Raw genomic sequence first — 24,979 nt, forward strand, 5'->3', positions numbered from 1 at the left:
GGAATTTATAATTGAATTAGTTAAAAAAAATAGTTCATAAAAATTTTTCTTTCAAATTTCCGGATTGTGTACAATATAAATTTTAATGTCAGTTATTTCAAATGTATATGAAAAAGTGCTGATTTAAAAAAATAAAACAAATAACATGGCTATAGCCGCCAAATACAAAAACAATAAACTAAAAGTTTACAAACATTTTCATATAAATATTTAAATTATTTTATAAGTTAAATGTAAATTCTTATGAAAACACTTTTCATATAAAAACCGTAAGACATTAGTTGAAAGTATTACAGTTTTAATTCAACTCATCCTCGAAGCATATAGCACAAGCATTTCGAGGATTTATTATTTGGTATAGTCAATTTAAATTACATCACTAAATATGGTTAAAGTGTTAGCTTTAGTAACAGTAGCTATATGCTGTTATGTAAGCACTGTAGGTGGATCATGTGATCGACAAACTTTACCAGAATTAAGTTACACTGTCAATGGTGCTAATTTAGCATGGCCATGTGTATCAACCAGAAATATCTATCAATCATCTGGTAGATATATTTCACGGAATATAATTGCAACACGCACACAAATCTTCAAAGATGAAGCATACATCGCATTACCTAGATACAAATCTGGTGTACCATTCACCTTAGGTCGTATCTCATTGAAGAGCAAACAATGCCAAGCTGTCTTATCACCATTCCCATGCTGGGCACTTCAAGAAGAAGGTAACTGCCAAGCCTTACAATCAGCTGTTGATTTGTTCTTGGATCCACAAGTAAGTAAAACATTTTAAATTTTTTTTGTATTTTTTATTAATTATTCGATTGTTTACCAGGATATCCTCTGGGTACTTGATGTTGGTATTGTCAATACTTTGGAACAACCAGTCCGTCGATGCCCACCAAAGGTTGTAGCTATCTCAGTCAAAACAGGCAAAGTTGTTAAAATCTTGGATCTCAGTGCTTTGGTTAGCTCTGCTTCCCGACTCCAATACTTGGTTGTTGATTATGCTCCAGATGGTCGTTGCTTCGTATATGTCAGTGATGCTGCCACCAGAGCTATCCTTGTCTATGATGTATCAGCTGGTAAAGGATATCGTGTAGTCTTACCAAAAGCAGTAACAGCTGGATGTGCTCGCCGTGATGTATTATACTTAGCTCTCGTACGCAAATCATGTGGAAACAACATCTTGTACTTCACATACTTATCATCTTCAAGATTATTCTCAATCAAGGCTGCATACTTACGTAACGGTCAAGCTTCTGGTGCTGTTGTCGATGTTGGACCAAAACCAAACTTGAACAAAATTGTTATCTTGGGTACAGACAATGGTGCAGCAATCTTCTTCAGATTGAAGGGAGAATCTGATATCTTTATGTGGAATTCAGAAACATGCTTCAAACCAGAAAACTTCTTATTGGTACAAAAGGGTAATGAATGCAGATTAGCTACACAAGTAGTACCAGGTTACAAACGACTCATGTGGGTTATTGAAAGTAACTTCCAAGACTTTATTGCTAACACAGTTGGATGTATGGGTGCATCTGTTGCTTTACACCCACTTGTAAAAACATGCGATTAAATTATAGAATCAATTAATTCGAGCGATTGAGAGTTTGAAGTGGTTTAAAGTTGTTTTTCTTGTTATTTTATGTTGATGTTATCTGTTTTTTGATTGTTATTTTTGAAAGTTTTGAATAAAAATTGATATAAAAATTAAAATATCTTTTTAATGTTTTTTAATGAAATACTTTCTTTTTACCATTTTCCAGATTATTTGTTTAAATTTGTTTTCTTTTGGCTCAAAAACTTTTAATAATATAATTATTGTTGAAAAGAAAAACCATTTAAGCTGAAAATTAAATTGTAATATCATTTCAAACAATTTTTAAATCTAAAAATATTCAACACAGCTTTTAAAGACGAAATTCGACAAAAATTTTTGATATTTTATGACAAAAGAAAACTTTTTCCGATATGTGCTAAATATATTCATATGATTAAAAGAACATTGCGAAATAAACTTAAGCATTCTACAGTTTGAAAGCACAAGTGTCTAAATTTAAGATATCGAATCAGTGTGACTTAAATGTGCAAAAAACTTCTTTTTTTTAAATTTATGGCTTAAATATTAAAGATTTTCTTATCTTCTCTTTAAATATTAAAGATTCTTTTATCTAAAAAATAATGTTTTTATGCTATGGAAATGTTGTAAAGGCTTTTCGACCTTTTATTGTTTGTGTGGTCTACTTTTACATTCATTACGATTTATGCTGTATTTATGTACCACTCTGTAGGTTTAGTTTTTCATTAAAAATTATCTTTCAAAGTGAACAGTTGGATAAAATCAAATTATTTTAATAAACGATGAATGGCTGAAAATAGCTAAGGGAAAGAAGACACCAAATAAACAATTACCGACATTTTCCAATATTTAATGTTTATTTAATAAATGAGAAAACAACATTTTTTGGTATGGACTACAACAACGATATTTTCATCAAATTTTTTGTTATTAATTATTAATTTTTTTTTTTTAAATTAAGTGCGTTTTTTAACCCACACTTAATATTTTTTTTAAATTTATTTATATGTATTTTTATTTAATTTTTTTTTATTCATTATTGGTGATAATTCATTATTTTGTTTATAATAACAACATTAATTAACAAATTAAAACATTTATACAATTTTTTTTTACCACAATTCAAGACACAACTTTCATTATTGCAATTTAATGATTGTTCTTATCACAGAATGTTTGTAAGAAATTAAATGAAAACATAATAAATAGGAATTATTCTTATTTTTTTATTTATTTAATTTATTTATGATCGTGTTTTAACATCAGGGTCATCAATGACCACATGTCATTTTCAAAATTAATATATTTATATATAATGATTATAATAAATAGGAATTATTGAAAATTAGGAAATCTAAACTTTTTTCAGTAAGACGGAAATGGAATTAAAAATAACATTATTTTAAACAAAAATCATGTAAGCTTTTATTTTTTATAAGTTGGTATCAACAAGTTCACTCCTGATGACGTTGGTATGATTGGGTTGATTCATGAAGGTGGTAGTATTGAATTCACTCATGATGTTGGTAGCATTGAATTTATAAATGGAGTAATATTTGGCGGGAATTTTACACTATTTAAATTATCGAGAAACGAAATTTATAGAAAAATTACTTATTATCATGACAGGTAGATATAATACTGTTTTTTATTTGATACCTTTAGATCTCTGCTTTATTGATACGTAAAACGTGATTGTTGGACGACGTCAAACCAAAAAGGAATCACTTTGGTTTATCATAATGCCATAGATGGTAATTTACCATCGTGTGGTTTTCACGATCTAACGGGTGTGTTATATGTTTCAATAAGACAAACTTTTGGTAGGAAACTTTTTTTTTAGTGACTCGGAAACTGAGCTAATCACGAAAACTGAGCTGAAGCTATGTTAAATGCCGTTTTTGACACTACACTGAACAAAACTGGCGTCTATTTGGATTGACGTAATCAAGCTTTGCTATATACAGCATGCCCGTTACACATTGCATGGCCAGATTCTGCCGAATACAGCTTTTGGGGTCTCAAGGGAGTAACCTTATTTCGATCGAGAAAAAGCTGGCAGAGAGTTTTCAGAGTGGCCAACTTTATAAACAAATTTTTATTAATATCTACAATTGAAATTCAAACAGAGCCTAATTGTGGAATTTTATTTTAAGTGGTTAGTATTTCAAAATAAAATTGAGTTTTGTTGTAAATATAGAACAGGGCAGTTAGAAAAACAATTCTTTGGATATAATGAATACACTGCCAACTGAAATACACCACCTTGATAGTTACCGGAACATGGCTTGTTTCTATTTGATTTCATAGTTAAAATGAACAATGATAGCAGAAAAGAAGAAGAGTTTATCAAAATGGGTATTTCTATTTTAATTGGAAAATCGGAAAACCAATCGCTTTGTACAAAGGAAGTACAACAGGGGAGATAAACCATTAATTTATGAACCATAATTTCTACATTTAACCGTTTTAAAGTTTTGCTAGATACATATTCACACAGATATCATGCCAAAATTAGTCATAGGGAATTTAGTTTTTATTGAAATAAAAGTTTATAAAATGAAAATAGACTTGGATATGGCATCCACACGAGAATTTAAATGCATATTTTCGAGAGTGACATCTGGTGATAGATAGGTGATGTACCATTTAAGAGGAGCAACTAGAACTTTCAAGGTACGATCAATAATAATGCTATGTTTAATTCCATAAATTATTTTGAGAGTTTTTTATTTTTGTTAAAACGGGCGTATGAATAAAGAAATAATTTGTCTATTCAGCGCAAAAAAAAGCAACATTATATTATTATTCATAAGTAATTTTTATTACAAACGTGACATAAATTTCAAGGTCAATAATAAATCGCTTATGTGTTTTGTAAACATAATTTTTTTTTATTAACAAAATGCATATTTTTTCCCAAAAATTTAGAATGCATAAATATTATAATATTTACAAATATGAGTTTATAATTTAAAATATTTTATATTTGCATAGAAGTTTATAATAAAACAGTAACTCCTTTAAGACACAAATAATAAATTTAGTTGATTGACCCCTGAAAGGTTGTAGGTGTCAGTCCCATCGGATCGATTTGTTATGTTATTATGGCGAACAAGACTCTTGGAACTCTTATCATTTTAAAAAAAACTGATTAGTTCGCATTTTGATAAATCAATTCCAATGTATTTCGACCTTAAAGGCTTTGGTGTCTTTCAGTGTTGAACCATTTATGTTTTATGTCATTCTTTAAGAAGTTACCACTTATTAACTAATTACCAAAAATTTTAAAAAAATTTATTGCTTAACATTTTATTTTTAACAATTTTCTTTAAAAATTTACCGAATCATCATAAATGTATGATTGTTATGTAATATTACCAGTCGATTTTATTTACTTTGAGCATTTTTTTCGTCCCTAACAAAATTGGTTTGTCGGTAATTAAACCCATATTTCACAATTATAATCTCACAAAACCTAAATCCAGCTATGATCAATTCTTCTAACGTTGCGTTTAATTGCCTTTACATAAGAAATTTAGCTTTTTATTTAAACGTTTCAGGTGTGAGAGAGAATGTTATCCCTGTGTCTGATATTTTGAGCTAAAAGTTTTCTTTCGTTATAAAAATTCTGGTTTTAATTGAGAATCTGACAGATTTGAATTTGAATATCTCACAATAAAGACTCAAATGAAAACGGGAAAAATTAGATAACAAGAACAATTCGTTTAGGTAACAACCCATTGATTGTGAAGGTATATTTTAACATGACAATCACAAAGTAAGGACCAATTGTAATATTATCAGATCGCTACAATGCATTACCTCACCTAATTACCACTTATAATGACTTGGTATTGTATTTATTAAAAGGTTTTAGCAAATTTGGACACGTTTAAAATTGAAATTAATTTAAAATGAAGCTTATTCTAATACTTAAGTTTGAAAACTTTATTATAATAATGATACAGCAGAGCCTCGATAATCTGCAATAGCCCTTATCCTAAAATTTTTTATTTCCTCAATCAATCGGGCCAAAACATCGTGTGCAATCAATTTTTGGATAATAAAAAAACTTCGAAAATATGAAGAATTTAATAATAATAGAAAAAAAAGGATAGAAAAAAATTATTTAATTGTTTATATCTTGTTAATAAATCGATTTTATTTTAGATTATGTCATCTATTCCCGCATATTGTCAAATTTTAATGAAAGATATTCGAGACTCTACTGTATTTTAACTCTTTGGTGGTAAGCACGAAGGTTAGACATACCTCACCTTTGCTGTGCTAAGGCAAAATCAATTTTTTTATGAAGTGTCCATTTTGACGGTGCTTCAACTCTCAAAAATATTGTATTGTATTGGAAATATTTTAAAAAAATTTACTTTAAAAGAGATGATATTTTCGAAAAGTCGTGTGTAATTTTTTTTCTGTAATCAAAGTTGTTATTATATAAAAGAGAAAAATAAACCGAACCAAGAAAAACCTATCAATTAAAATGAAATTAAAAAATTTGTATAATATCGACCAAGACCGGCTTTCGAATGTAAAAAGTCTTTGATAAAGATAATAATAAAAAGTTTTTTCTTGAAAATATCATGGTGTAATTTGATAAAACTTGTATTACACAATCCAATATTTTGTGTAAATGGTCTTAATCAAAGATATTTATAGCGTATTCGCTCTGTGCTAAATGCTTGCCGCTGCAAGACCGTGTATTTTCGAATAGCAACGATCATAACGAACATGTCTGACAACGAACATGTCTGTAAATGAACAAATTGTTATGGCACTTTCGTTATGATATCGTTAGTGTTCGAGAACCATCAATTTTGCCATCGACAAGCATCCAGCAAAAATTGAATACACTATGATTTGAAAGTTGAAACCGGATCTTTAATCAGTCGGTAAATTAGAAATGTTATTTATATGAATATTTACGTAAATTATATTTTATATTAATGACTAGAATAATTATTTTTTTTTAATATTTTATATATAAGTTTTTTTTTCTCATAAATTTTTCGATTTTGGTTATTAATAATTATATTAACATTATAAGTACAATAGAAAAAGACATTCACAGAAACAATTCACTTATCAATTAGTTATTATCATAGACAATGTTTTTTATTTTTATTTTTGAGCAAAAACGAGAATAATAATTGTTAGAAGATTTATATGCTTTTGTGTCAAAAATGATTTTATCAAAATTAATTCATTTTAACTTTTTCTTATTTTATACATTAATTTGAGGAATTGGTTTTTGAAAACTGTTTACTTGTCTTCTAGGGGAGTTCTTTTCAATACCTACAGATAGTGAGAAGGTAAAAGCAGTGAAGGTATTTTAAATATAGGTAACTATCTTTTATAGATACTTAAATATTAATTAGAAAGACCTTTCTTTATTGGAAAACCAAAAAGTTCCTTGTACATGTAGGACTGGTATTTTTCGTTGAAACATGAAATAAGAAAAACTTTTAACAAAAATAAAACCGATTTCAAAAGAAAAACTTTTCCAAAACAAATTAATATGCACTAAAAAGTAAAAAATAATGATAATATAATGTAGTTAATATTATTGTTATTTTTGGAGTCGGTAGCCAAGGAAATAACTCTGACAGAACAGTTTGCTACATGAGCTTGACTGACACCGACTCCAAAAATAACAACAATTTTAACTACATTATATTATTATTATTTTTTACTTTTTAGTGCATATTAATTTGTTTTGGAAAAGTTTTTCTTTTGAAGTCTATTTTCTTTTTGTGAAAATTTTTTTTATTTTGTTATTTTTAGTGTATTTGAAGTACACTAACTAATTTATCACTAAAAAAAGAATAATCGAAATCGGTTGGCATGATATTGAGTTATTCGTCCTCTTGTCGTACATACTTTATGCAAATTTTGGACTTTTATGGTTTTCTCATAAATGCCGTTGCTGGACCAAAATGAAATGGGAACACACGGGAACGATCAGCTTTCAAACAGATAAAGCATCATCAAAATCGGTTCACCCAGTCGAAAGTTCTGGCGTAACAAATATAAAAAAAAAATATTTAAAAAAAAATACAGCCGAATTGATAACCTCCTCCTGTTTTGTTTTAAGTCGGTTAAAAAGGAGAAAGATCAGGTATCTGTCTTAATTAACTTTTAGAAATACAGAAAATATTAAAAGATACTAATATCCACTACGAATTCTTTACGAATTCTATGAACATTTGGCATTTATCTACCGCGTTTTAAGGATTTAAAAAAAATCTGAATCGAAGTTAAGAATAATAGTCGAATAAGTTAAATCTAAGATAAAATCGAGACAATGGTAGAAACACAATCGAGATTCAAAAGACATCGTAGACAACTAATTTATTTTTATTCCAGTTGATTATTTTTTGATGGTTTATTTTTTGATAAATTAATTGAAATAATATCAATTTTGACACCAACCTAACTCAATTAAATGAAAATAGATTCATGATTTTACAGATTTATTTCAATATAAAATTCTTAATTGTAAGATTAATTAAATACGTATTGATTTTTGACTACGTTTAGTAATTTATTAATTATATTTAATTAATGTTCAAAATATTATTAATTCCAAAGGTTATAAAAAAATTGTATATAAAACGTAATCAAAAGTATCCGGTAAACTTTGTCTATAATCGTTCCACGTAAAATAATTTTCAATTTGATTAATTTCTGATGCCCATTAATTCATTTTTATCTTTCACTTCTCTGATCTTTAAAAGCGATTTATAATATTTTGAACTAGTATTGAATCAATTTAAGTTAATTTTCATTTTGCTCTTTTAGATTTTTATTTATTTTGTAAATTTATTTTACTAAACGTAGGCAGAGTTTTAAATTTACAATATTTTTTTTATAATTTTTTAATGAAAATTTCAACGCGTATAAATATATTTTTTTTAATATTTTTAATTATTAAATTTATCAGAAAAATAGTGCTGAAGTAACGATTTATGAAAGTCATATGTGCTCTTTGAATGAGTTTAACAAGTCTTTGGAATGTAAAATAATAAATATATTGATACCTTCTAAAATCAGAACAATAAGCTTTGGCGGAGTTTGTTTACGATAATAGAAATTCTCAATAATAAATTCATTCACAGCATATTTTGTGCTACAAAGTTACTGATTTTAGGAAATACGAAGAAATAAACTGAAATATTTTATCAATAATTTCAAAAGGTTTTTTTTTTTTTTTTTAAATTTTTCTTTGTTTTATTTTAAAAATTTGTACAATTAATATCGGTTTCATTTTTGAAATTTATTTCAAAACAATTTTTAACAATTTTTTTTTTCAAATAACTTTTTAAAGTAGTCTTGGACGTAAAAAGCAGCCATCTTTTTTTATCAAATTTGGCATTAACAAGAATAATAAATAACAAGAAGCTTATCTTTTTTTATTTTTCCTGATTAATTTTCAATCAAATATTTGCAATTTTGAATTTAACTGCGTGCGTTTAAAATATTTTGTCACAAAACAGTTATATCAAAATTATTATTTATTTGCATTCAATAATTTCGTAATTCGTTAAAAAAATTTCTTTTTTTCAAATTTCTGAAACAATTGGGACGAAATTCCCAACTAAATTTTATTCTGAATCGTATTTTCTTTAACGATTATCGAAATTATTATTTTTTTTTTGCAGAAATTCTTTTTAATGTGACTGGCTAGAAATATAATAATATTATTTAATTGACATTTTAAATATATTAATTTTAATTTTTAGAAATTTTTGAAAACTTTGCTCACAGCGCTTTTATGAAAAATGGCAACATCAACAACAATATGCAATATTTATAATGAGATAAAAAGGCTTAAATTTTGTTTTAGCGCCTTTTCTTTTAAATTTATGCGTTATATTAATAAATAATTCATAATATTATTAAATATTGTATATACGACTAATTTTAATTAATTAATTTTTTTGTTTTTTTTTTGTTTAAATTTTTATTTACAAAATATTTGCATACATCGATGTTTTTTTTTTTAATTTATATTATTTATTTATTATTTTTAAATGCAAGAAATATTTTACAATTTTGTTTGTTTGTTTTAAACAAAACAATTTGAATTGTAAGTGGGGGGAAATGGATAGAGGAATGGTTTTGTTTTTCGAAAGATAAAGTTTTTCATTTGTGTTTTGAATGTGTGAACGGGACTTAATCGATCCTGGTATTCATAGTTTTGTATAAACGATTTAATAAAAATGCTTCTTTTTAATCGCCCGGAGTTTATAGTTTAAAAATCTTATCATTACATTTTTAAGTTAACTATTTTAAAAAGAATTGTCAAATAATAATTATTTTTAAACATTTCGAAAGTTTTAAACACTTCTGCGTTCAATGACTGGAGGTATATTCTATTTTATATTGTTTTTCTTTGATATAAAGGGCATATTAAATAAAATTCTTACTGGAAAAAATCTTGATTTTTTGTTGGGGAAGTTTATTCTTCATACTTAAATTGAAGAATAATTGGGACATAAAATTTTCTTTCTAAAGACTCACAACGTTTTTTTAAAGACTTTATGAAGTGCAGGTATTTGAAATTGGCTGAAAGATAAGTTTACACTATAAATTTGAACCAAATAAGTTAAATATTTAAAAATAAACAGTTTCATTGACTAATCAGACAAAATATTTCAGAACAAATGAAATTAATTTGAATTAATATAAATTCTTTAAATTTTTGAACATTGGATTATAGTATTTTTATTTAAAAACGATTTCAAGTAATTGAACGTTTTTTCAGGGTAGGTTAGGTAAGGTTAGGTTAGAGTGGCTGTCCTGGGGTGGGACACACTTAGACCATAGGGTCCGTTGTGATACCGAGAAAGGGTTGGCCCATCCCCGGCCACTTCTCTATGAACCATTTGGAGCTGTTTAATAACAGCAAGAGAGCTTTGACGTCGACAGACTTTAGGTCGGAGAGGTCGTCAAAGAGAGGCTGTCTCAAGTAAGTCCACCTACTCATGAAAAGAGCTGGGCAGTGACAGAGAAGATGAGACATTGTCTTCTCCTTCTCACCACTGTGACAGCTCCTGCATAAGTCGTGATGCACTGCCAGGCCCAAGCGTTCAACATGCCTGCCGCCCAACCAGTGTCCTGTAATAGCCGCAACAACTTTGCGAACAGAGGCCCTTGGAAGTGATATCAGATCTTCGGAAAGCCTGTGATTGTACTCAGACCATATCTGCCTTGTAGTACCACAAGTGCGTTCCTATCTCCATTTAAGATTGGCCCTTTTTAAGATATCCTCTTTGGGGAGTAACTTGCAGTTCGCAAATGGAACTCCCGGATAATTATTAAAGCTTGTGTCCGGCAGCATTGTGCCATTTCTGGCAAGCTCATTTCAAGGTAACAACAATGCTATTTTATTTTGCAAAAAATCTTTTTACTTCAATCAACAGGCGTTAAAATAAAATTATTTTTAAGTAAAAATTCCATAATCACATGTATAAAACTACAAAAAAAAAAAAATTATATTGATATATCATATCATTTTGTTTTTATTTCAATTTAAAAACGTACAAGTCTTATCGGATCATCCTTTATAAATATATCAAAGTAAGTACGGATCAAGTATCGCCGAATCAGCCGCTTTTATGAACCCTGACAAGAAATTATGCAAAAAAAAAAAATAAATTAACCTTAGGTATTATTGTTACCAGTGCTGTTGAATCTTCGCTCATATACTGGAGCTGAAATCGCTCCCATTTTAATAATCAATACAACAACAAAAAATTTGGAAACATTTTTATTAAATCGTTCCAATTCTGAAATTTTGTGTGTGTGTGTGTGTGTTTCGTTTAAGTATTATTAGTAAAAAATTTGTATATTTTACAAAATGAAAAGTACATCTGTGTTTTGTTTTCATTTTAAAAATTAATAATTATGAATTAAAAACGAAGAGAAAACTTACAAATACAATTATTATTACAATTCTAATTTAACTGTCTCGTTTTTTTTTATCACCATGATCGTCACTATATGATTTATTGCTGAAGACGTTGGTTATTGTTGGTGTTATTGGTTGTGACTTGTGATCATTGTTGAATATTATCACAAGAATGATTTGATGTTGACGGATCTGATAATACGGTTTGATCCGTATTCGACGGTTGTGGATCCGGATTTGTTAATGATCATTCACCCCCCAGCGATAGCGCTTGCACTATTCGTGGATCAGCTTTACTACCTTCACGGAACTCTTCCAATGTTAATCGATCATCATGATTTTTATCCATTTGATCGAATATTTTATCAACTCGTTTCTGTGGTGTATTTTCATCTTCTGGTTGTGGTTGTTGACCCTGTACAATAAATGTGAAAATTAGAAAGCCGTTTTTTATTTTAAATCAAAGAGGACACACGAGCGTCGAAATCAACGAATATTTATTTCAAACGAAATTTTAAAAAAATCTGTTGACCGTAGGCTGGAAGTTTTGATGCTGGTCAGCTAAGTTTAAGGCCTACCCCATCAGCTAAGTTTAAACATACAAATGTTTCATAAATTTGACTCTGCTCTAAAAGCAATCACCTAATAACCCAAGACAGATATTCAAATAAGAAGATTTCTGACTAAAAAAATGTAAAAATATTATTGCTGAGCACTCGGAAGAACGTGGCCATCACTTGACTCTTAAAAAATTGCTATTTCCAGTATTTTGGATAACGGAAACCCTCTTTTGACCAGTGGTAGACAATAAGATTTTTGAGTCTTAGGTTCGCTGTTCGCACGAGCAAAAAAAAAAAAAAAAATTATGCACATTTGATTGTTCAAAATTTTTTTTATTTATTTATTATCGATATAATTACTGTTCGATTTTAAAATTGAATAACTGAATATTTCATGCATGCCATAATTAATAATTTATTGAGATACATACCACCATTTGATAAATTGCGTCCACTATGTTGTACATCTCGTCACGTGTAATAAAACCATCGTTGTCAACATCATACAGTCGAAAAGCCCCTGTGAACATATGAGAAAATAATTGATTAATTGGGAAATAGTAGGAGTGCCGACTGTACATTGTAAACCTTTCTTGATGTTACAAATTTTTATTTTCTGGTATATCTATATATTTTGAGGAATATTGAGGTTCTGCATCGCTTTAAATAGTTTAAATAAAGTCATAATGGAAAATGATAAGATCTTATAAGACATTCTAATAAGAAACGTAATTTACGTTGAAACCATTGCCGCTTTATAGCAGTTCTTGTGTCACTATAAATCATAAACTATACTACTGGTTCAATACCTCGCTATATTAATTATTCCATAACAAGGAAAAAAAATTAAAACCTCCCTGGTAAATGATAATTTCCTGAAAGTTATTTTTTATATTTATCTTTTTTATGAACTTTGATTTTTTGCAAATAATTGTAATTCAGTACTGAGCCTCTATATATAAATAAATTTTTTTGTTCCCTTCTATTCATAGCCTAAAATCTCTTTTACTTAAAATATAAAACCTCTATAATTTAAACGAATAATTTCGGCATTGAGCATTGGTAACTTCAAATTTGACGATCTCAATAATTGAAAAAATCGTAAAAAACGCAAAAAAATTTTTTTTTTTTGGAATTTGATAAAACTCGGTGGATGGGGTAATTTTGATCCAAAAAGTATAAAAATCAGGTTAATTTGATGACTGTATGCAGAGTTTCTGAGATATCGCAATATTTGTATCGATTTTAGTTCGTATCTCAAAAAATATTCGACCAGTCGTCAAATGCGCCCGATTTTTGTACTTTTTGGGTTAAAATTACCATATATACAGAGTTTTATCAAACTTGGAGATACAAAAATTTCTCGATTTTTTGGCAAGTTTTTAAGGGGTCGTACCCTTTTGATAAAATCGAGAAAAATCGAAAATCGAAAAAAAATTTTATTTTTGGAATTTGATGAAACTCATTGGATGGGGTAATTTTGATCCAAAAAGTATAAAAATTAGGTTAATTTAATGATTGTACCTATAGAAAGTTCCCACCAAAAAATTAAAATCCATAAAATTGTGAACATAAGGGTGGATAAGCGGAATGAATCCCTACTTAAATGCGAAAAAATTTAATACTAATTTTCAGCAATTTTTATGTTTTTTGGAGTTGTGAATTGTTTTTTTTGAAAATTGGAGTTGTGAATCTATTTTTCCTGGTTATCGGTAAAATTTGGCCTGACTAATTCAGATAGTAATGATTCATTGATTATCTTAAAAAAACATTTTTATAACATAATGAATTTTTGACGATCATAAAAAGCTTTTTATTGAAGAACGAGATATGAAATTAATCTTACATTTTAATTGATGAGGCAAAGTAAATAAAAAATCTAATACTTACAATGTAATTTCTCATCTAAATTACCCCTTGAAGTGACTGATAACGCTCGTATAAATTCTTCAAATTCAATTGAACCATCCTGAAAACAAAAAAAAAACCATATTAAAACAATTTTTTATATAAAAAATGTAATCGTTTCTTTATTAATATTTTTTTTAAATTTACAGTTAAACCTATTAATAGGATATTACAATCATTTTTGAAAATATTTCACTCAATTTGATTCTACAGTGCTAATGAACCATTAAAAAACCACAAATTTTAATTCAATCGAAAGGTGCAATAAAAATGGCATTATTACTTGAATTTTATAGCTCATTAGTATAGCAACATTCCAGCAACCCAAAATTCACTCTTGTGGGAGTTAAATGCGACAGGAAAGACCGTAATTGCCGTTGGGGAATCAAAATAAGAATAGAAAAATGGTAAACAGCCCACGGCCAGTATGTTCGATACCATTGTGTAGCCTGGGCCTGGGGTCGTTATTGATGCTGGCCTTAGAATATGTAGAACAAAAAAACAAAGCAATTTCATGAGCCTTTTCAAATTATATTAAGTTACTGTTTCGTACCATAAAAATTATTTAAAAAAGCAACATTATTTTTAAATAGGCAACTTTTATTACATAATTGTTTTTTATGGTATAACTTTAAACAATAAAATTTTTTGTACTAATTGACCACGCTAGAATAATTTTTCAGTTATTTTCGAGAGTTTAGTTTGGTATTAACCGAAGGTAACAACACTTTTCCCGAAAAAGGATGCATTTAAATGAATTTATTGTCGTTGCAAAAATAAATTTTTTACAAAGCATAATCAAAGCTGTATCATTACATAATAAACAGTTTCACTTTATTTTATAACGACGCTTATGTATTGCTGCAGAAATAATAACGCAACGAGTGAATATGGTGTATCGAAACGAATAATTGGGTATTATTTTTTAAAGCATCCCAGGGTGAGTTCGAACCATTAACACACCCTTAAATTTCCTATATACAACAAGCTGTAGTTTATTGTAATTAAATAGAGGATTAAAAAAAAACTTTTGAAATGAATAATACTTTCGTGTCGGTAATATAAATTTGGAGTAATTTTGCATAATAGCTATGTATACCTATGTATATCCAAAATTTATTCATCAGAAATTTCATACACAACATTGAAGCATCGATTACATTTCGATGTCTATATTTTTCACTAATCGAATGAGCTTTTCACCACGAAGATTTTTGGAAATATGGCAAATATAAAGATATTTTTACATTTTTGAAGATTAAAGATTTATACAAAAACTTTCCCACGGTAAGTTCGTTTTCTGTTGTTCTAGTCACTATTAGCTCTTTCATGATATTCTTTATCCAAATATTGTTTCAAAAAAGTTTACATGGTACAGCTGAAGGTGTTACCAATAAAGAAAAATGAAAGAAACCGCTCGCATTTTGCCAAAATTTAGTGGACTGTGTTTCTTAAGTGTCAAATATCCTATGTATAAGTTAATGGTGCAAATGTTTCTATTTATTAATCAACAGTTAATTGTTAATTAATGAAATTGAGAGTATGAAAATTTTTTAAACAGACAAATAGTTTAATAAATAGCGACTTGTATTACTTATCTATGTTATTGCAGTATATGCTATACACGTAAAATGCGAGATCATTTCTTACATCAAAGCATGATTTTAAGAATTTATTATATTTATTTTATTTGCTTCAGGTTAATATTTTGTAAAATAATTATTTTCCACCCTTCGTACTCGAAAAACAACAAATTTGGTATCAGAGTCTTTTAGTTGAAATTTTTAGTTAAAAGAGGGGTTGGTGAAAGCTGTAGACAAACCAAAAGTATGATGGGCCTTGATAATTGACTTTCGACTGAATTTTATTAAATTATGGCTTTATTATGTGTACGAAAGTGAATATGAGAATTTCATATTGTTTGTTTCACATGATGCTCATAAATTTAAAGTGTATGTTTTTGTTTTCAAATAAAATAATATACTTACTAAAAAGATATGCTGAATGCATCGTATTTATGAAATTACTATTGCATATAATTTATAATGAAAATACAATAACTTTACTATATGAAAATGAAAATAAAACAATAATACATCATCTAGAAGAAGCCACTCCTGAAAATGACTCTTTAGGTAATGTACCTAAATGACAATCATTTCCACAAAACATCATCTTCATCAAGCATCTATAATTTTCGAATAATTCATTTTTATACCATGTATATAAGAAATATATCAAGTTATACAAAGTTTAGTCCTAAGTTTGTAACGCTTAAAAATATTGATGCTACAACAAAATTTTGGGATAGGTGTTCATAAAATCACCTATTTATTATATACGGTTGTTCGTCTGTCCGTCTGTTGCCACGATAACTCAGAAAATCAGAAACGAGATATCAAGCTGAAATTTTATAACGTGTTTAGGACGTAAAAAGTGAGGTCAAACCGCATAATTTTAAATTATTATTAAAATATCTTGAAATTTAACGTCAGGATTATGTTTTTCTCATCTTCTTACCCGCTACTAGTTTTACTACTTCATGTATAAAACAACAAGTAATGTAGAACGAAGAACTATCATTTGACTGCTATAAAGTAGAATACATGGGTAATATAAGATAATATTATTAACCAGGACAACACATAATCATCATATATGTTGCATGTAACAAAAATATTCTTAGCTATTTAGAACACAGCCATGGAAGAAGCTGTAGATATTATACTTATGGTGGTAGTATATTATATTATGAAAAATATGGTTCAAACCAAGAAGAAGAGTAATCCTTAATTATGTAGATAAGATTATTTGTTTTATGGACGTTATATGGCACAGAGAGTATTTCAAAATTTCAAGGTAATATTATCAAGATTATTTGCTCTTTTTAACTCGTGGAACTACACTCAGAAAATGACAGTATAGCAATAGAGGAGAGTGTACCAGGAATATAGATTGCAGTAGCCTAATGCGAATCGGTGCTTAGATAATACTTTAAGATTTTCTCATAGCTGGCGGTTTTCATGCGAAATCTGACCATCAATTCATAAATTGAAGTTTTATTTGGAGGTTAAATGTGAAAAATGATGATTTTACTGATATTTTTCTACATATTTCTACATTTTTATAAAACTAAGATCATCGTACTATTCAATAAGATCAATTTCATAGTTTTTATTAATTTTTGTTTAAATTTTTATCACATTAACAACATGGACGTAGCTATATGTGGTATATACGGATATTACTTAAGAAAAAATAATGAAAATACAAATTTAATGATTTAATTTAAGTTTAAATTACATTGAATTTTAAGTTTAAAAAGTGTCAAAAATCAAGGTAGGTATATGGGACTAAGTGGACAATATAAATCGAAGAAATTTCTCAAAAGTAACTACGACTTGAGACAAGTAAATTCTTCTTCCTTTTACAATAATAGAAATACATCTTCAATATTGAATGAATTCTTTCTACATAAAATTATCTTAGAATATTCTGTAGAAATACATATGGAATACACTTTGAATTTCTTATACGTGTGGTTTGTAAAAAGATTATCACCACTAACATTTCTTTTGTGAACTTATTATGTATTTATTACATTAAAAATAAATCTATATAAAATTCATCTTTTGATTTTTGAATAGATATAATAGAAAAATATGTGCTATAAATAATTAACACTCCGCACTTCGCAAATCTACAAACTCTCCGCAAAATTAAAACGCGACACTTTTTTTTAATACTCAATATTGTATGCATGTAATTTTGTAACTTTGTAATCCCAGGTTCTTTTGGGGATAACCATAATACCTTTTAAGGACAAAGAAGTGAAATTTAAGAAGCACTATTCCGCTTTACTCTAAGACTATAAGTGTTGCCATGGTAGACGAAAATTCAAGACTATTTGTTAAAGGGAAAAAATGATCGTTATAGAGCCGTATTTCTCCCTTTCAAATTTATAACCGCATTGTTCTTGCTCTCGTGATATAGGCATATTGGTAAGCGAAAACCGTACAATTTTAGTTGAATGGTATATACAAAACTTATAAATTCGTACACAATCTCTTCAACATACACAATTCTTTTGAGCTCGATTTTTGTCAAAATCACAGCATATTTGGTAAGGATCATTTATTTTAGAGAATTTTATGCTCTTTAAATTAATAACCAATAATTTTTTTCGTTTTTTTTATATTTTCGATGATGTTTCGACATATTAGTATGTTAGGGCAAATCTAATCAATACTTACAAACTTCTCAAACGAAAAATCATACGGCTACGAAACGCTAATAGAAAAGGACTATAAAATAGAACTCTATAAAAATTGCTATAAAGGAGATATGACATTTAGAAATATTTATTTAAAATTCAACGATCTATATTACTTTTTGGCTTTTACATATGTGGCTTTTCTAAATTTTTTTTCTGTGAATCACACAGAAATGACTATATTTAAAGGCTCGAGACGCTTAATTGTACTTTATATTTAATGTGGTCATTAAATTTATAATGAGCATTGCAAGTTTTTATATTTTAAGCCGTAAACAAAAAAATTAGAGACATTATGTTTGGCATCAAGCTTGTGTTCAGCATTTGGGTTTTACTATTATTATATTACGAAGAATTTTATTTATTGAAATCCATTGAATATCATAAAATGTTGGTAAAAAGCAAAACCTTTTATTAATCTACATTGGTAGAATAAAATATTTAAATTGAAGTCAAAGAATTTGAAAGAGGTAATATCAGGTATTATATGAGGTTTCATTAAATAAAATGAAAATCGTTTAAAATTACATTTTCCATAAAACATACTAGACCAAGAGCGGGAATGAAAATTCTAATGATTTTTGCTCATTGTTAAAACAAAAAGACATGCTTCAAAACTATTTTCACAAAAAATTATCTCTTTTAAGAAGTCTCGGGATTGATATCGATTGATTTTGATGTTTGTCATTTTCGAAACAGTGAAGTTTCAGCGACTCCCTTTCTGCTCTTCCAGAAAGGTAAATGCACCGTTTTACAAGTCCATCGTAACAATGGCAATTTTTATAAGGTGATTCGCAAAATAACATAAATTATACAGCGAAATACTTCTACATTCAGTGTATTGCTAAATAAGTAATAATCAGTAAAGATCAAATCTGGAAAATACGGTGTTTTTATAATAGTCTAAGATACCAATTAGGATCGACCTTCACCCATCTGTTTATCGAATGAAAGTTATTTTTTATGAAATATAAAATGTTAACAAATATCCATGCAATGGGTTGCCTAAAAAAATGTGGTCAAGACTACATTTAGTGAAAATATCAAGAGTAAAATTTTTTGAAATTTTTCAGACTTGCATATCTAACGAATATTGATCTACTCGAAAGTAAAAGCCATAAAGAATATGCAGCAGCTATGCTGTCTGCCTCTTTTCGTTCACTATTTTCCCATTTATACAAGTTGTGAATAGTAATTACGTTCATCTGTTAATTCATTGATTGCCTCACATATATAAATAAAGATAATTTTATTGAAAATACGGTGCTATATGATTGTCCACAAAATATCAGTCAAAAAATAAAATTTACAAGCTTTCCAAGTTTTGATATTTTTATTAAAAGTTTTCTGGACCATATTTTTTAGGGCAACCCACAACAGGGATATTTGTAAATATTTTACATTTCATAAAAAATAACTTTCATTCGGTAAACAGATGGGTGAAGGTCGACCTTAATTCGGATCTTGTACTATAAGCATTTTAATGTATTTTATGAATTTAGTGTAGATAGATTTGATATAGCAATAGCAAACAGTGTTTCATAAAACTTCAGTATCTCCAGAATCCAAATGTCATCAAATTTTGACATGCACCTTTCAAAGGTCGTATACTAAATGAAAATAGTATGAACATGTGCAAGCCTAATTTTTTATTTTGATTTCAGCCATCTCCGGGCACTTTGGAATAATTTCAGTGATGGAGGTATGACGGTATGACCTAGAATTTAGAATGGTGTAGATAACAGGAATATATTTAGTTATGACCAGCTTTAGCGAAAATCATTACATTTATAGTGTTGGCTCCTGGTCCACACTACCCATATGTAGGTAGGTAGGAGAGAGATATATACTATTTATTTATTTATATTTGTGTATATATTTAATAATAATAAACAATTCTAAAATATTTATAGTATTTCATTTAATATTTGATTTTATTTTATTTAAATAAATGTGTAAAATTTATTTGGTTTTATTGATGCACAAGGATCTGTAGCAAAAAATAAATAAAAAATATAAAATATTTTGTTAGTAGTAGTAGTTCAAAACCGGAAACTTCAGTTTTGAAACCGTGTTCGAAAGTTTTTCGCAAATTTGAGAATTTTCTTTTTATACATTGTTATTTCTACCGACTACTTTAACTCTAAAACTCCGGCCAGTTTTCGTAGATATTTTTAACAAAAAATGTGTATTGTATTCTTTTTCGATAAATTATCCTTTTACAAGTTTTAAACATAGTTCAAGGCCGAGAATTGTAACTGTATTAAAATGAAATTTTGGTCTATAAAAAAGATGACAAATAATCTTTAAGCACTTAAAAAAATCTAGTAAATGTGGATTATTTAATTCTAAGGATTATTTAATGTGTTAGTTCGAATTTTATTTGTTAATCTGTTTTGATTTAATTAAATTGCCAGAATCGCTTCATTGGGACTTAATTCGAATGGAATGCTTTTATAAGAAATTATGTTATTTTCTTCCTTTGTTTTTGGAAACAAAACTTTTGTATTATTATCTGAAGGAGAGTTGAGACTGGAAATAAACCACAAAAGGTAGAAACTCTGACTCAAAACAGGAGAGTTGGCAAATCCTATTTGTTAGGTTACGCCTTGGGTGTTAATAGTTTTTATAATAGTTTTTTATTTTTATATACAAATTCAAAATTTAATTCAAGTCTGTTCTTCATTTGGCATATCTCTAATCAATAAAAAAACAAGTGAAAACAAACAATTGACTGAGTAAATTGTTGAAATACCATGCATAGTCAGTGTTGATTTCTTTATCACATAACACATACAAACATGTGACACACACATAACTAATAATCAAGTATAGTACATATTATAAAATTTCCGCCTAATTGGCGCCCTCACGGGTAAACAGTGATGTTTACGAAAAAATGTTTCAAACAAGTGTTGTTTAATTTTTGATAAGGAACGGATGGGTCCTACGGACCCAAGATCCAATTGACCTATGATGCTCATTTACGAACTTGACCTCACTTTTTACGTCCTGAGCACGCTGTAAAAATTTCAACTCGATATATTTTTTCGTTTTTGAGTTATCGTGTCCACAGACGGACGGACGGACGGACGGACGGACAACCGGAAATGGACTAATTAGGTGATTTTATGAACACCTATGACAAAATTTTTTTCCTAGCATCATTATTTTTAAGCGTTACAAACTTGGGACTAAACTTAATATACTATGTATATTTCATATATACATGGTATAATAAACAAATTTTAGAAATTAATTTTTAAATAAAAATTCTAGCTAGGATCTTGCAATGTTTTGGTTTTGGTTACTACCTTTTGGATCGACAAAGAGTGAAAGAGCGTAGGCGTTTTATAATGTATATCGAATTTTGTTTGCCTGCACTTAATACACCTACGGCATTACCAATAGTAATAATTCTCATTTAACAGAAAATTTCTAATTTTTTTTTTCTAGTATAAATTGTCTGACCCATATCACATGAAACTTGACAAACTTAAAATATACTGTCAGATATATATCAGACAATTTCGTATATATTTCATAACAAATAAAATCAGTGATCGTTTAATGTAAAAAAAAAATCTGATGTGAATACCATGTATCCTGGATATAATAATCAATAATAATAAAATAGCCCAAATTTAACCCACTTGTTGGGCAAAGACCTCCTCCAAATGAAATCCATGAGTTTCTGCTTTTACGTTTTTTACATAATTGTGTACTTGTATATTTTATAAGTTTGTCACGCCATTTTGTTAGGGGTCGCCTTTTTTTTTAAGTTGCCTCATATGGCATCCACACAGTGGAGCATTTTGTCCAGTGATTATCTCTTATTTGTTCTACGTGCCCAGCCCAATTCCATTTTAGTTTTTTAATTGAGAAGGTCACTACTTTAATTCTCGTTTTAGAACGTATGCAAGAGCATCACAATTTATTCAACCTTTTGTCATCAAGCACACTTGGTTCCAGATTTCTCTGCCAGACCTTTAGTTTTTCTATGTTCTTTTTCGTTAATTTCGTCAATATCGAGAGAATACAAAAATCGATAACTTCTTTAGAGAAATTCTTGTCAGAAAAATTGGAACTTGGCTGAGTGTGGGTAAAGAAGGTGAAGACTGTAGGCTTATGGTATCATGCTATTAATTATATAAAAATCTTGGCTCAAAGAATTTAGGTGAGGATTTTTGAAAATTTGGAGCTTAATATTCATTTCTTATTGGACATAATAGCTAATTTATACATGTCTCATTAACGGTAAATTAACTTTGTTCGGTTCATTAACCAATGTGTGAAATTTGAACTATACTTATGCATTTGTTTGGCAGCAATTTGATCCGTCATCCATTCAACCAGATTACAGACCAACGATTGAAATTGTATTTTTGATTTTTTGATCTTAAAATGTCAAGGACCCGCCAAGAATTTTTTATTGAAATTTTGAGTGGGAAACATGAGTTCTTTATAACTGTATATATAGAGATACAAATCTATCATGTGAATGTTGATATATCATACTTACATGTATTAAACCCTTCAAAAAACCTATATCAAATATTATGTATGCCCTTATTTTTGATGGGGGCATTATTTTTAATTATAAAAAAATATAATTGAATCGAAAATGAACAAAAGAGCTTTTTGTACGAACCACATACATGGTATAGATAATTAACGCTTAATGTTTTTTTTTTTTTTTTTATTTACATAAAAAACTTAGAGGGTTTGTCATGTAATACACTAAATTTATTTACAAATGTAAATTTAATTGTTGTATTTTTAGCATATTTAAATAATATTTGTAACAATGTTTTAAGTGTTAGTTTTTGATTTTATCAAATACAGTAGTCTAGGCAAAAATCTGCGGAATTGTCGTCGAATGTGTTTGCTCCTTTTTTACATCAAATATAAGGCTATCGTGATATTTGACAAATTGTTAGAAATTGAGAGAGACTTAGCCAATTTTTTAAAGGGGTAGCTACCCTTGAAAAAACGAAAAAAACGCAAAAAATTATTGTTTTGGTAATTTTGATCCAATCAGGTTAATTTAATGATTGGACGTAGAGTTTCTGAGATATCGCAATATTTGGATCGATTTTAGTCCGTATTTCAAAACTATTCTACTAGTCGTCAAATGCACCCGATTTTTGTACTTTTTGGGTCAAAATTATCTTATATACTGAGTTTTATCGAAATTGGAAATAAAATAATTTATCGATTTTTTTGAAATTTTGTACTCCTTTGATAAAATCGAGAAAATCGGGAAAAAAATTTTTGTTTTGAATTTTGATGAAATTCGGTGGATGGGGTAATTTTGATCCAAAAAGTATAAAAATCAGGTTGATTTAATGATTGGACCTATAGAAAGTTACAATGTCAGCGAGTATCATGGACAAAACTTCATTTCCAAAAAAGTTAGAGATCCCCACCGAAAAAAATTAAAATCCATAAAATTGTGAACAAAAGAGTGGATTTGTGAGGGCTATAACGTGATAGTCTTGGTAAGGAGTATAGATAGCCTACATATATAAAAATTCAGCTCAGATTAGTTGGTGTCTGCAAAACTCAAAAAATAATCGATGGATTGTAACAAAACACTGGTAGGGTCTTAAAAAATTAAAAAAATGTAAAAACTATTGCAGTATAGAAAACTTAATGTGGCTTGCTGGCGCGTCGGGAAACCGCCTGACTTTCCGTGTGCACACAAAACGGTAAAACCAAAAATATTGTTACTTTAATAAACACTCTCTTACTTTATGTGGCATTGCAACGCATGCCAGTTACTGTTTGTCAATATATAAGTTAGACTTTATATTTTTTTCTTTGTTTTTTTTTTTTTTTTTTTTTTTTTTTATGGGAAAAATGCAGTTTTGACTTAAAATAAGTAGTTTTTCATTTCTAACGGAAACTTTTCACAAGCAAACGAAATCGTCATTAAAAACTAGTTCATAATAAATCATTCAAAAGCTCAGTTTAAAGTTGTAGGCCTTGTAGTAAACATTCTTTATACTGTATTCATTAAAATAAATTAATTAACGTACATAACGCTTCAAATATAAACCTTTAATGCAGAGAAAATTATAAAATAAATACAAAACAAAATCCTAACAAAAATATTTATTATAAAAAGAAAAAAAATCATTAATATGCAAACAACATTCAGATTTAGTTTTAACTTTTTATTCTTTGTGACTTTATGAGAATTAATATAACAATATTATTTGTTGTATTTACATTCATTAAAAAATAATATTTAAAATACAAAAAAAAAAAGGAAAATATGAATATATATATTTTTAATGTATTTTAATTAAAAACATTAATTAATTTGCTTGTTGAACTTAAAGCTCTCTATATATATATATTTATTTTTATAGTAGAAAGGTAATAAAGAATAAAAACTTTCTATTTATTGACTACCTCAAGGTAGAATTTAATGAAAGATGGAGTAGTAAAATATACTGTTTTACAATATGATATATATATTACACGCAAAACTGCAATTAATTATTCAATATTAGTACGAAAACAAGTGAAAACAAACAATTGACTGAATTAATTGTTGAAATACCATGCATAGTCAGTGTTGATTTCTTTATCACATTACACATACAAACATGTGACATATACATAACTGATAATCAAGTATAGCACATATTTTAAAATTTCCGCCTAATTGGCGCCCTAACGGGTAAACAGTGATGTAAAAATGTTTCAAA

General features: G+C 28.0%; 2 protein-coding genes across 2 annotated transcripts in view; one reads left to right on the forward strand and one right to left on the reverse strand.

The window, feature by feature from the left end:
* The first annotated feature begins 302 nt into the window (after positions 1-302).
* LOC123295317 (major royal jelly protein 5) lies at positions 303-1,725 on the forward strand. Its single transcript, XM_044876622.1, has 2 exons — positions 303-778; positions 839-1,725. Exons 1-2 carry the CDS (start codon positions 386-388, stop codon positions 1,583-1,585), a joined length of 1,140 nt encoding a protein of 379 aa, XP_044732557.1. The 5' UTR covers positions 303-385; the 3' UTR covers positions 1,586-1,725.
* Positions 1,726-11,538: 9,813 nt separating this feature from the next.
* The window catches only part of LOC123295550 (frequenin-1), a 45,332-nt gene continuing 31,891 nt past the window's right edge, over positions 11,539-24,979 (reverse strand). Inside the window, exons 5-7 of the mRNA XM_044876937.1 lie at positions 13,970-14,048; positions 12,511-12,599; positions 11,539-11,934 (exon numbers count right to left, since the gene is read on the reverse strand). Of these exons, the coding sequence (XP_044732872.1) occupies positions 11,767-11,934; positions 12,511-12,599; positions 13,970-14,048 (336 nt within the window). The 3' untranslated portion in view covers positions 11,539-11,766. The remainder of the gene's footprint in view (positions 11,935-12,510; positions 12,600-13,969; positions 14,049-24,979) is intronic.

Source organism: Chrysoperla carnea, chromosome 3, assembly GCF_905475395.1.
Source record: "Chrysoperla carnea chromosome 3, inChrCarn1.1, whole genome shotgun sequence".
Lineage (NCBI taxonomy): Eukaryota > Metazoa > Arthropoda > Insecta > Neuroptera > Chrysopidae > Chrysoperla > Chrysoperla carnea.